Source organism: Excalfactoria chinensis, chromosome 1, assembly GCF_039878825.1.
Source record: "Excalfactoria chinensis isolate bCotChi1 chromosome 1, bCotChi1.hap2, whole genome shotgun sequence".
Classification (NCBI taxonomy): Eukaryota; Metazoa; Chordata; class Aves; order Galliformes; family Phasianidae; genus Excalfactoria; species Excalfactoria chinensis.
Genome location: NC_092825.1, coordinates 72635498 through 72650017, shown reverse-complemented (window position 1 = coordinate 72650017; position 14520 = coordinate 72635498). Strand labels below are relative to the sequence as shown.

General features: G+C 39.3%; 1 protein-coding gene across 1 annotated transcript in view; it reads left to right on the top strand.

Annotated features, from left to right (window-relative positions):
- Positions 1-371: 371 nt before the first annotated feature.
- Positions 372-14520, top strand: part of LOC140252830 (ovostatin-like) — a 35830-nt gene continuing 21681 nt past the window's right edge. Inside the window, exons 1-14 of the mRNA XM_072337970.1 lie at positions 372-436; positions 1957-2140; positions 2764-2920; positions 3716-3768; positions 4216-4236; positions 6191-6359; positions 7555-7639; positions 8317-8434; positions 9200-9320; positions 9553-9662; positions 10193-10351; positions 12454-12681; positions 12900-12957; positions 14124-14269. Of these exons, the coding sequence (XP_072194071.1) occupies positions 372-436; positions 1957-2140; positions 2764-2920; positions 3716-3768; positions 4216-4236; positions 6191-6359; positions 7555-7639; positions 8317-8434; positions 9200-9320; positions 9553-9662; positions 10193-10351; positions 12454-12681; positions 12900-12957; positions 14124-14269 (1674 nt within the window). The remainder of the gene's footprint in view (positions 437-1956; positions 2141-2763; positions 2921-3715; positions 3769-4215; positions 4237-6190; positions 6360-7554; positions 7640-8316; positions 8435-9199; positions 9321-9552; positions 9663-10192; positions 10352-12453; positions 12682-12899; positions 12958-14123; positions 14270-14520) is intronic.

Here is a 14520-nt window from a genome sequence, read left to right as displayed (position 1 = left end):
GAGATTTCTGTAGGGAAGATCTTCATAATACGAGGAAATACCTTGGCAACATAAAAAATTAACAGGTTGAAACATTAAGCAAACTTCAGACAATGACACGATAGTCAGAGAGGTAAGCATCAGTAAAATAAATGGACAGGAACCGGTTTGGCTAGTTCAGAAATCTATCTGAAAAATGAGAGTTCACTTAAGCTGTTGTTTGAGAGTGTGAGAACAGGCAGGAGAGAGGATGAACCTATGCAAATTTTATGTAGATATCTTTTGTTAGAATGTGACTGAAGCTGTGGAGGAGGAGTGTCATTTCAGTACAGTTTAAAAGCCAGAAGGCAGTCTGTCCATTTGATATCAAGCTCTCCTCCTCGAGGACAGAGATGTGGTCAAGAATTCTTCTGAGTGTCGTCACCTTGAGCTGGATTGTCACAGTGTCTTCTGAACTGTAAGAGAACATGTCTTGTGCTTTTATGACATAATAGTTCAGTTTGTTTCACTTCAGTTAATTTATTCTGGGGCATCACTATGTAATACACTGAGCTTTTAAGAACTAGATTCTGAAATGTGTTTGAAATTAAAATATCTAATATTGAAGCATGGCTTGGAATGATGATCCCCATTACAAAGCTTCTGCAAAATCTGAGTGACAGAAACTTAGAGCTGGAGTAGATTAAATCTGAAATGCATGGGTAGGACTGGGAGGAGATTCAAGGCTAGGTTAGCAAGTGATTATCAGGTTTGGAATGCACTGGAACTACACAGAGAGCATGGCATATAAGGAGGTCCTCAAGACAAATAATGTCTGGTAGGGGGGAGCTATGCTGAACCATAAATCTGTTACTGTTATTCTTAACATCGTTGTTACACCTGCTGTGCTGTGGATGTTTGTAAAGCAATGTCAGTGTGGATGGCTTTATGAAAACAGAACATTTCAGTCACAGTTTTAAAAAAATACACCAACATGAGATCTTAAATCCCCTTTTCAAAAGTGCTGATGAAAAACACTGGGAAAGTCAGATGGTTTTGATTTCTCAGATACACTTTTGGTTTCAGTAATTTTACTTGTGGTGTTTGCATATCATACAGCCAAACTTAGGCAAGTGAAAATAACAGTAGGTGTAATACTAATAGGAAAAAGTATGGAGGGAAAAAGGGAAGCCGTCATATTACCTGGAAAATTTTATGTGATTCATGCACTCCAAACTCATCAGTTCTGTCATACATTATTTGGAAAGACCAGTTTGGACAGCAGAGAACAGTAAACCAGCAATAGAAACTTAGTCAGGTATTGCAGATCTCTAGGTATGTTTTTTTTCAGAGGAAGAGTTTGGGGAAGAAAGGCTGCACTAATTATAGAGGGCATTGTATCTTAAAATATATAATGGAAGAAAGAAACAAAATAAAAAACAGAAAAGGAGTAGAGAATGCAGGCTAGATTGAATATGGGACATCTCCTGGAATGTTCTGCATTATCTGGAGGGAGAGCTATCCAGAGAAAAAGAACTTAAAAGATTATTGCAGCAATTAACTAGCATTTTTGCCAATGATCTCAAAAAATAGTTGTCACTTTTTTATGGGAGGTTCCAGAAGCTTAAGTATATACGTAAGTTGTCAGAGGATAAGTGCACACCTAAAAGTATGCCTTTTAGGTGATTAGACATATTACTAATTGAAACTGTCTAAATACTTGGAATGGAAAGATGCAGTATCATACTGGATAATAGACTGCATAAAGTGATGCCAATCCTTCAGCTCACAAAGAAAAATGAGGAACAGAAATCTGTCATTTGTACTTGGCATATTATCCAAAATCAATTGAAATAAATAGAAATCCTCCCAGTGGTTTGAGCAAGTCTTGGCACAGGTCCCACATCTTCTTTCACATGTATAATATTTCTACGGTATTTTCCTCTCTTGTTTGTCTTCACTTTCCTCCATGACTGATTTGTTCTCATCTTCTTGCAGTCAGTATGTGCTGCTGGTGCCAACTGTGGTGCGGAGCAACTCTCCACAGACTGCTTGTGTGCAATTTCAGAGTCTCAATGAGCCTCTGTCTCTGAGTATTGTTCTGGAATACAGCAATACACAGACAACTCTCTTCGAGGATTTTGTGACAAAAAGTGATTACTTCACGTGCTGCGAGTTCAAGGTATTTTCTTTTTTGGGAACACTGCAGACAATGTAGAAGCTGGAAATATTTCTGAGTGCCGCAGTCTTTGTCAGTGATTGCAAGAATGTAAAGAGTGCAGACATGTAATATGACATAATGAAGATAACTAAATGAAAAAGCTGCCAATAAAGGGAGGAAAAAGAAAGCCATGTGGTCTGTATGCAGGCACTGGAAAATGGCTTTCCATCCTCATTCACAAATAGAAAAATGCTTTTGATTGCTGTCCCAGGTGCATGCCCTTCCTGCGACTCTGCAAAATCAGAACAGGTATGACAAAAGATAGCCAAGGTCAGGTCTTCTAGAACAGGGCTATATGGTTGGGAAACTTCCCTCTAGGCAGGTAGCTACAAGAGATGATGAAATGCTTAGGATAGAATTTGGTTTAAAATCTTGTTGCCTGATGACAGATTAAGGGATTTCCAGAGCATAGATACAAATGCTCTGTCACTGGCAAATGTGAGTTTTCCCATGACTTTGTAGAAGCTATTAATGATTCATTGGACAGTCAACTAAAGAACCTGGAGCATCAGGACAGCTCAGCATGCCTCATTTACCACTTTTCTTCTGCTTTTCTTTTTTTTTTTTTTTTTTTTTCTCTCCAGGTTCCTCCTGCTACTTCTGATCCTCTGGCATTCATATCCTTCTCTGCCAAAGGCAACACAGTCAATTTAACTGAGAGAAGATCGGTGGCAATTGAGAATGTGCATAACACTCTCTTCATCCAGACAGACAAGCCCATCTACAAACCAGGGCAAAAAGGTTACTGGGGAGCTGGAGTCAGCTAGCAAACTAGAAAACTGAGTGCAAGAGTGTGTCAAGAATAACAAGGACTTCTCCTGTGGAGAAGTCTGCAAACTGTAATGGCAGTGTATAGCATATAGTGCATAATTGTCATTAGATAGTATATATCGTTATCTGACAGTGACCTTATCGAAAGTCAATAAAAAATAGAATCAATTAATCAAACTGCAAGAAATTAGTAGAGCTCATTGTCTTTTCTCAGTTAATTTCATTACAGAATCTTGAGTTCTGTTGGGTTTACTGAGATCAGTCATATAAAGAATATCCTTAAAAATACAGAAAAGAATAGGTTAAGCTCAGAATTAATAAAATGAATAAAGCGTGTAATTTCATGTCAACAGCTCTTCACTAGTTTAATTCATAGAGCTGATTACATTACTATATTTAAATAACTACGATCTGTGGTATAGTTAGTTATATCTTTAGTATAATCATGTTTCAGTGCTTCACAAGGTCTTTCATTTTTTTCATTGAATTGGTTTGTAAAGATAATTTCTTAGAATATGCTCCAAAGTACTGTGTCCTAAAAGACATTGATCAGTATTAAAGACACTTCAGATAATATGGCGGTTGTTGTTGTTTGTTTGTTTTTTCTTTTCATTAGGTAAAATAATCAAGTCCTTTCTAATACCCCAGTTCTCTGAGGACTCATTGGTTCTTCCTAAAAGCCTGCACTAATTTTTTTTCAGTTATATGTTGAAACAAACTTACTACAAAAGTAAATAATTCTCTTTTGTCCTGCATCTTTTTCAGTGATGTTTCGTGTGGTCACTTTGGATAGCCAGTTCAGACCTGTTCAGGAGACAGTAAGTAAGAGTGTTAGTCAAGATTTTTTTTGAGCATGACCTTGGAATACTGTTCATAGAGATCCTGTCACTCATATACTGAGTAAAAATGGAGCTAGAATCGATCTCCCAGTGTTCCTAGAGAACTGCTATAGCTTCATACTCTATTCTTTTCCTGACTTTCTAGAAGGCAAAGTTTCTGAAAGTGTTACTGGAAATCTCTCACAGTGCTCAGATTTTGTATTCACTTCAACTGCCCCTGATATATATAAAGAGATTGGAGCCATAAATAGATTGTACCCTAAAATCGGCTCTTAAATTACAGACATGAATTTCAAATTGTTTCCTTAATTCAGTCTTCAGTATTCAGAAGGGTTCAACAGGTATTTTTCAAGCTCCGCCTTTGATTTATTTATGACTTGATAATTTTTTCTTCTTTCTCTTTCTTTTTTTTTTTTTCTCCTCCAGTATCCCCAGATCATCATTAAGGTAAGAGATGCTCTGTCATCAAAATGACTGTTTCTTTGGAAATGCCAATGCAGTCATTTCCGAAACATTACTTTCTCATTTGCCTTTTGAAATGCATGTTCCTCACTAACTCTTCTATCAATACTGGGCATCCAGAACAAGTGAAACTGATGTGTCCAGTTCTGGGCTCTTCAGTTCAAGAAGGATAGAAAACTACTGGAGAAAGTCCAGAAATACTACAGAGATTATTAAGGGCCTGGAGCCTATCTCTTATGAGGAAAGGTTAGGAGACCTGGGATTGTTCAGCCTGGAGAAAAGAAGATCAAGAAGGGATGTTATCAACACTCATGTCTAGAGGACAAGTGTTGAAATGATGGGTCTGGCCTCTTTTTTGCCGATACTTAGTGAAAGGAAAGGGGGCATCAACCACCAACTGAAACATAGGAAGTTCCATATGAATGTGAGAAAGTTTTTTACTTTGAGAACGACAGAGCACTGGAACAAGATGCCAGGGAAGCTGTGGATTGTCCTCTGCAGATATTCAAAACCCACTTGGATGCTTTCCTCTGTAACCGACTGTAGGGAACTTGCCTTAGCACAGGGGTTGGACAAGATGATCTCCAGAGGTTCCTTCCAGTTTTTATGATTCTGTGACTCTGTGATTCCCATCTTCATTTAGGAAACATATCAGGCACTGAATATAGCAGAAGGTTCACAGAAAAATGTTCCTAGATGATACCATGCAAGAACTGTGCTTCCAGATGCCTGTCACTGTATGAAATTCATTCATGTCTAATCCTTTGCAAGGATATTTACCAGAACTGTAAAGGAAATACAAATCATTCATTCTTAATAGTAGTGTATTAGTTTCAAGAATCACAGCACAGTCTAATGTCTGATTCAGAAGATGTGGGGTTTTTCCACCTCTGTTACAACTGATTTATTACAATTTTGACACTGAACATATTATTCCAGAGTTTTTGGAACTTAACATTCATGTATTCCAGCACGACTTAATATCTTCAGATGGTGGAAAATGTATTTGTAAAGCATAATAGTAGTAAATACATTTTCCCATTCACTGTGATAACCTGGATAGAAAATAAATATGCCCTGCTGCACAGGTTAAGAGTGGTTACTTCCCATATAATTTTAATAGTTAGGTAAACCACAGAATTTTAGTTTATCAATTATTTATTATTTACTTACATAATTAAATTACATCTTCAAATCCAGACCCTTCTCTCTTTACAATTCTGTCTTTATGTAATCTCTTCCATTTGCTTTCACAATACTGCTTTCCCCACTGTGCCACAGCAAAGTGTGCATGCAGGTGCTGGCATGTTTAGGCATAGCTCATCTGGGTGTCAGTATCTGACAGAGACTCATTCAGAACATGTGATATAAAGTCAAGGGACAGGAGAAGGAGTCAGCAGAACCAGAGATGTTAGTTAGAGGTGGTAAAAGGTTGTTCTTTTTGTTAGGATTCAAACATGGGTGTTTAGTATGGTTCTATGTTGGTATGACTGCAGCAAACTGATTATTTAACTCACCTGCATACAGACAAAAAATGGTGTCTCTGAAATGTCATCTTCTGCTAGAAGCATGGCAAACATTAAGTCAGTGTTCTACTGCATTTCATTTCAAGGAAGGTCAGCATAATATTCCCATTTGACATATGGAAGAGCTGGATAAAAAATACACTAGGAGAGCTACAGATAAGCAACCTGAGTCATAATCATGACCTGAGATCATCTGGCAGTGTAGGTAATTTTCAGGTAAACACAGACTTGGACCTGTTTAAAGCACAAAGAGATCTGGAAAACTAATGGTAAGTCATATTACAAATACCATCAGCTCAAACTCACATTCATATAGTAAAGCATTATGCCAGTGTACCAGGACAAAAAATATAAAATAAGTCAAGGAAGAGGGTGAGAAAAGTTTTGACATTTCTCTTTCTCCTACTCCACAGGACCCAGAGCAAAATCAGATCTTCCAGTGGTTGGATGTATCATCTATTAATGGCATTATCCAGCTCTCATTCCCATTAATTGAGGAGCCAATTCTGGGGTCCTATCACATCATTGTGGAGCAGAAGTCAGGGGATAAGGAATATGAATACTTCACAGTGGAGGAATATGGTAAGCAAGCACTGTGAGCTACCTCAGCACCAGCAATGAGGCTGGCTCTAAGTCTGATAGGAACAGTGAGTGCAGAGTTTAAGTGCTTTGAAATCTCTTATTTATGTTCAGAAAAGAAAGATGTGGTAAGAGCTGAATGAACAAGTGAAAGCAAAGAGGAAAAAAAAAAACAAACAAATGGTGAGAAAGACAACATTTTTCAGGAGTTCAATTAGGAATTAAATTCTTTTTTGGGCTTGGTTCAAAATCACTGTGTGAGTTTGGGATCCATACCACACATGCATTACATTCTTTATCTGTTCAGAGTTAAAAAGAGTCATGAATCATTCCTGTCCTGCTTCATGGAGATCATCAACATAGGAAGAGTGCTAGAATAATATATGCAGCAAAAATCCTTAAATGTTCTCTGTCAGAGATTAGGTGATGGTTATCAGCATGTTACTGAAGAGGCTAGATAACCACTGGAAGAACAAGAAGGAAAACAACAGGCAGTAGAGGTAGCTCATAATAATCTGCTTACTATGTGTATAGACCACATCAAGGGAGTCAGACTATTCATTTCAATACTACATGTTTTAAAACTTGTGATGGCAGATTTTCCTTAGCATCCTGGATTATTTATTTGTTTGTTTGTTTGACTGTTTGTTGTAAAGCACCATTCCTGCTTGGCCTATGGAGTTTCTTCATACCTCCCAGTCCTCTGTGTACAGGTGCAAGAGAAAAATTCTGTTCTGGCTGTGTTGTCATTATTGCTGGTGACTTGTGACAAGAAAAACAGGGTGTGACAATGCGCTGGGACTTGTTTGTTTCCACTATTTTACATACACTGTATGTACAATACATGTTTTTCTACTTGAGCAGGGCTGGACTGCATAACAGCTTTTGCTCTACAGCGATTAACTACTTTCAGACATCAACATCACTCCCACATTTCCCTTGAAGAAAATGTTCTTACTGTGACTGTTATTATTAGTATGATTATCCTTGCACTTTAAAGAAGGTTTTCATTTTACCCATAGAGGTATTGTCTGATAACATCCTACAGCTAACTCTTAGATAGACTTTTCTCTCTCAGCCATTTCAAAATGCTTCTGCCAACAGGCATTGTGTGTTGTTTTTTTTTACTGTCTTCCTCTCATGCACCTGTTTATGCATATACTACTGCTGATCAGTCATATTCGCCTTATATTCCTAGTTCTGCCAAAGTTTGAAGTGACAACCAGCATGCCCAGGAGGATCTCTTTCTTTGATGAAGAAATCAGGGTGAATGTTTGTGCCTTGTAAGTATAAGAGCTGAGAATAGCAGATATGTTAACAAGAAACACAGGAAAGAGGATAGTGTGAAATGTTGGGAACTAGGGAGCCCAGTGATGATCCATGCATAGACTGCAGCAATTTCTTTATCTATGACTTCCATGACATGAAAAATGATGATAACTCTGCTACATAGAATTTTGTGAGTTTGTCTTAACAGTCTGAAGGTATTAAGTGGTACAAACATACTAGCAGTTGATTTTACTATTACCGAGAAGAAGAGAAATAGTAGAAGACTATGTGACATATGTGACACTGCCAAAGGGCAGGGTAGTGTAAGCCCGAGCAACAAGGACTGCCACACATCTTGCTTCATGTAAGGTAATAATAAGAAAAACAAAAAAACAAGCAGAAGGAAATGATATCCCAAACACAAGCCAAGCATCCCTTTCCAGCTTCTGTCCATAAAGAATGACTCAATCAAGACAATGGTAAAATAGGCTTTTTAAAGTCTGCCTAAAAATAATTGAGGAGAATTCAGGTAGGACTAAGAGGTTCTAATTCCCAGCTACTTTTCCGTCTGTACTCTCGGCATTCCTTAGGGGTTTAGAGTCTGCACTGCTTCGCAGTCTTTTCTGGTTTCATGCTAAGTCCACCTTTGCAGTTGGTCATTTCTGGATTCTCATATCTCATCCTCTCCTAGGTACACTTATGGCCAACCAGTGCAGGGGAGTGCCCGAATCAATGTGTGTCAGCAACACTTTTATAATCCACGATGTCAGCAAAGCCAGAAACCAACATGTGAAGCTGTCACTGGACTGGTATGATACAGGGCTAAGCCTTTCTTCCCAGTGAACTTTACTACTCAATACATAATGCAGGGTTTGGAGACCTCATTTGTTTCCTGGAGAACATCAGACAGATGATCCCAGAGGCATATTTTTCTCACTGTTCTACAGATAATTCTGAAAGACCATGAATGTAGTTTTTACCAATGACCTTATTAGGAGACTGGTTTTTGACCCTTCTCCTCAAGAAAGCAGGAGAAGAGAAATTATTTTTCATTAGAAATTTGAGTTCTGTCTCAGAAGAGTTAGTAGGAGAGAGGGGAGCTCTCAACAATGAATACTTGATCATTCCTAAAACACTGGATGTGTATACTTACCAAGGATAATCAGCAGAGCTCTACTGGGAGTCTCTGAGGACAATGTTAAATTGATATTTGATTTTTCATCTAGATCAGATTCAAAATACTTTAAAGAACTAAGCTCCTATCAGAGAGCTCAGACATTATGCTAAACATGTTTAAGAAGGAATGTGAGTACTAGGGAAAGGGAGGATAAAGGATTTCAGGTGTGTGGGTGTATGAGATTGCAATAATGAACTGGGAGAGGTGCCAGAGAATAAGAAGCTTAAGATAAGAGGAGAACAAGTAGGAGATAAAAGCTAAAGGAAATGTAAGCAGAGGCATGAAGTTCTTCAGAGGCCCACTAATACTACTAATACACTAATACTTAGGAACGCTTAGGAGCGTTTTTCCAAATCTTGAGGAAAAATAAGTATTTTTCTTTTTTCTCCTTTCTCAGCTGGAAAACAATGGTTGTCTCAGTACTGTTGTCTCCACCAAAACTTTTCAGCTGTACCGCAGCTATGCCAGGATGTATACCAGCTTCAACATAGAAACCATCATCACTGAAAATGGGACAGGTAATACCAAGTGAAAAGTGGGAAGTAGCTAAGCTGGGAAGTACCCTAAATCTCACATGTGATGCTTCTTGGGAGGAATCTCCTGCATTCTGATCTCTTCATCAAATAACCATTTTATCTGTGTAGTTCTCTGTCCAGAAAATCACACCTCAATACAGCTTTTCAAAATAAGCTGTTTTCAGCACATTTCTGATTTCTGTTTCCTTCCCTTTCTCCTGGGTGTGTCTCACAGGTATCCAGATGAAAAACTATGACTATCTTGCAGTCAGCCAAGAAAATGACAGAGTGATGTTCAGGAACATGGATCAGTACTACAGGAGGGGAATTCCTTACTTCGGTGAGGTGAGTAGCTGAGAAGATACATTAGAGTAGAACATTCAGCAGTGATTAGAGAATACCTGAGAAATGAGCAAGTGAAAGGCCACAGGTGGTGAAGACAAATATACAGGAAGCTAAGCTAGCAACAGCAGTGCCTAAGCTTAAGGTAGAATATATCCTCATTGTATCACACCATCCTATGGATGTTTACTTAAAACAGTATAACTGCTGGAACACATCCAAATTCTTCCCAACCTGTATGCCCAGAGTAAACCCTGGCACAGAAAGGATTAAATGTACAGCACTCTTCTGATTCAGAGAGCAGAAGGAAGATCTCAAAAGATGGGAGGTGTTACCAAGTCCCATGTTACACATTTACTTCTTAAATACACATACACTTCACTCTTGAGTTCTACTCGCTGCAGATGTCCTTAGTGATTAAGATATTATTCTCTAGTGAGAAGAATATTTATCATCCTTTGCTATTTTTATTTTTAATTTTATTTATTTTATTTTTTTTTAACCTGAAATGCCTATGTTTTCTTTGTGTTTAGATCACTGTGACAAATGCAGATGGAAAGCCTGTTGCCAGTAGGGTTGTTGTACTGGAGGTCAATGGAGAATACCTGGCCAACTATACCACTGATGAGAATGGCACAGCAGCCTTTTCCCTTGACACATCCAACTTCTTTAATCCCAGCGTTAAGTTGAGAGTAAGTTCAAGCACTAGTCTAATTCTTGAAAAAATTCTTCAACAGAAAAAAGAATCAGAAGCAAGCAGTGGATGCTGGCAGGTTTATTTTGGGTGAGAAAAACAGGCAATTAGACCAGCAACACCTGCAACCTCTGTGAAACTGGTATGAGAAAACACTAATGCTGAGAAGCAGAAGACTGTACCTCAAAAGTGATCTTCAGCACCACTCTATGTTTATTTTATTTTTTTCCTCAGCTCTGAAGCCCTTTTTTTTATCATAGAATCATAGAATTACTCAGGTTGGAAAAGACCTTGAAGATCATCAAGTCCAACCGCAGCCTAACCAGTAGCCTATCTCTTAAAAAAAAAACCAAAAAACAAACAAAAACAAAACAACACCACAACAACAAACCTCTGCTAAATCATATCCCTGAGTACCACATCCAAACGGCTCTTAAACACATCCAGGGATGGCGATTCAACCACCTCCCTGGGGAGTCCATTCCAGTACCTAACCACCCTTTCTGTAAAGAAGTTCTTTCTATTATCCAACCTAAACTTGCCCTGGCGCAACTTGAGGCCATTTCCCCTCATTCTGTCACATGTCACTAGTGAGAAGAGACCTGCCCCACTCTCACTGTAAGAACCTTTCAGGTACTGGAAGAGAGCGATAAGGTCTCCCCTCAGCCTCCTCTTCCTCAGACTAAACAGCCCCAGCTTCCTTAGCCTCTCCTCATAGGGCTGATTCTCCAAGCCCTTAACGAGCCTCGTTGCCCTTCTCTGGACCTTTCTGCAGTCATCTTCCTTCTTTTCATTCCATGAACTAGAGAACATTTCTCAAAGCCTGCCCTGCTTTACTGACCCAGCCTGGGTACATGCCAGACTGTTCCCTACATTTCAGCTGACACTCATGCCCATTACCATGACATGCTCTTCCCAAGTTATCATGTTTTTTCTCTGGTGCTATGGGAAGAGATGAGAAAAAGCGGGCTACTTGAGAACAAAGCAGTTCCAAATCACATTAAGTTTTAAGAACCTGTTTCAAACCACAGAATCACCAAAGTGGGAAAAGACATCCAAGATCATCCAGTCCAACCATCCACTATCACCACTATTTCCTCACTAGCCATGTCTCTTAGTACAAGATCTAAGCATTTCTTGAACATCTCCAGAGATGGTAACTATCACCTCTTTGCACAGCCCATTCCAGTGACTGGCCACTCTTTTGGAGAAGTTTTTCCTGCTGTCTAACTTGAGTCTACCCTGGTTCAACTTGAGGCCATTCCCTCTAGTCCTACTGTTAGTTACATGAGGGAAGAGACTGACTCCCATCCCACCACAACCTCCCTTCAGATAGTTGAAGAGAACAATGAGGTCTCCCCTGAGCATCCTCTTCTCCAGATTAAACAATCTCAGTTCCTTCAGCCACTCCCCAAAAGACTTGTGCTTCAGACCCCATGCTAGCTTCACTGCCCTTTCCTGGACATGCTAGAGAGCCTTGATGTCTTTCTTGTAGTGAGGGGCCCAAAACTGAACTCAAGTTCAGTACTCAACAGTACTCAAGTTGAGGCCTCTCCAGTGCTGAGTGTAGAGGGACGATCACTTCCTCACTCCTGCTGGCAACACTACTTCTGATACCAGCCAGGATGTCGTTGGCTTTCTTGGCCACCTGGGCACGCTAATGATTCATGTTCAGCCGAGCATTGACCAGCATCCCCAGGTCTGTTTCTTCTATGCAGTCTTCCAGCTACTCTACCCCAATCTTGTAATGTTTCCTGGAGTTATTATGGCCAGAGTGCAAAAGCTGGCAGTTGGTCTTGAGCTTCATCTCGTTTGCCTCAGCCCAGTGGTCCAGTCTGTCCACATCCCTCTGTAGGACCTTCCTACCCCTAGGAAGATGGACACTTCTACCCAGCTTGCTGTCATCTGCATGTGAATAGATTGTGTCCTGCAATCCCCACGCTCTGGATTACTGAAATATAAGTTTTTCACACCAGCCTAAAAAAATTATGTTTTCCAACAAAGTGTTTTAGAGGGAAGATGCTTTTGCCTCTCACTTACTTGCCAATCTTTTAATTTCTGCTTTGTTGATTCCTCATATATGTCTCTCCTGTATCATAGGCCACACAAGCACCAGATGAATGTGCAGATTCCTTTATGTGGAGAAATGATCATGAGTCCCAAGCCTTGTTCTTTGTCCGTCGTTTCTACTCACGGACCAACAGCTTTGTGAGAATTGAGCCAGTGGAGGAGAAACTAAGCTGTGGCCAGCAGAGAATGATCAATATTCACTATGTCCTGAGTAAAAAGGGATACAGAAATGCCACCTACACAGACTTCTGCTATGTGGTAAGTGTTACCTCAGTCCCCAAAACACATATTTTCTTCCACCTTTTCTTGAACACAAAATGAGGCAGAAATTCTCAGATCAGCCAGTGTCTACAAATCACAGCTTGATTCAGGCTGCTCAGAATACCACAAAATATCAGTGATTTTGTGGGAGAAGGGAGGAGTTGCTTTTGATTCCTTCTTGTGATTTTTTTATTTTATTTTTTTTCTGTTCTTAGGTGATGGCAAAAGGAAAAATTGTTCTCGGCGGCCAAAAGCAAGTAAGAATAACTCATGGTAAGTTCTCGACTGTGTTAATACTGTTACTTCAGAACATCATTCCTAGCACAAGAACATTAGTAGCTTATATAAGATGGGGTGAAAGCAGAGAACTGTGGCTAAATAGGGCATTAATTCTTTCACCACTCACATTATTATTTGCTTTTGATGCAGCTCCTAAACATATAATAATCAAATTGATCTTCTGAGAGCTGGAAACCTTGTTGTGATTGGATAGGAGGAAAGTAACCATCTTCTGTGTTGCTTCTTATTTATTTATTTATTTCAAAGAGTATTTAAGGTTTCAGATACTGTGTGACATCCAGGTCTTCGCCAATCAGAAGACCAAAATTTTTTAAATAATGGGTGCCTCGTTTGACAGAGCAATTATATGCTTGGAATTCACAGGAACTTCAGAAGATTCCAAATATCATCAGTGATTCAGTAAACTGAATTCCATTTTTTCATTTCAAAAATGTATTTGCTTGCAGAACCAGGTCTTCAGGAAGTGACTTAAGTGACTCCACATATAGGTCTTATTTAATATTGGCCATCTTCGGTCTTGCTCCAGGTATCTGCACACTGTTGCTGCACAGTATGTGCTTCCCTGTGGTTTAGTGAGGGGCATCTATTCATGAAAAGGCAGCTCTGTCATACAATTTTCCCTTCATTAAAATATCTTGAGGCCAAGTGGTATCTCCGTATTTGTCGTGTGATAGTGTGACTTGACAAAATAAGATAAGAAAGCTTAGTTTCCTGTCTATGCTCTAGGAATTGTCATCTGTATTGACAAGAATTTCTTTCCCATTAAGAGAACACTGTCTTAGCTCAGCTAATTGTTTTATCTTATCTGGTACAGAAGGTTCTAGGTTTGAGCTCCAAAGGCAAAATATTACTCTTCTTGTAGCAGTCATACACAGATTTCCAATTTCTGTCCAATTTCTGCTCAGCTCAGCTTCCTCTCTGTGAAACACCCTGCACTCAGTATTGTCCAGTTTGCATCTGGTACCTTGATGATTGGAGTTTTTCCTCAGTCAGTGAAAAATGAATCTTCCAGTAGCCAGCATCCCTTTTTTAACAGTGTAGATAGGTTATGAACAAATATGTAGTCCTTCCACCAAAGCTGAGGCTTATCTAGTCTCTTTTGTTGGCTTTTCCTCCCCTGTTCCACGTAGCATCCACAGCTCCCGGGGGTACTTTTGCCATTACGCTGGCTGTCACTGAGAAGCTCACCCCCAGTGCCAGACTGTTGCTCTACACAGTCCATCCTAATGGGGAGATAGTGGCTGACAGCTCTTGGATACACAGTGATGTATGCTTCAAGAACAAGGTGAAAACTTTTGTTTTCTTATCAAGGGCTATATGTGCTAGTTTTTGTTGTGTTTTTTGTTGTTCTTGTTTTCATGCTGAGTGAAAAGATAAGGAATGACTTCATTGCAAACACTGTTCTCATGTTGGTGTTTAGGAATGGAAAAGATACAGGAATGCCTGATGATACAAGAATCTATCCCTGGAATTCCTGCATATACTCAAATTCAGATTAAGTTGTGAGTGGAGTGGGGAAAAAATGATCAGGGGATT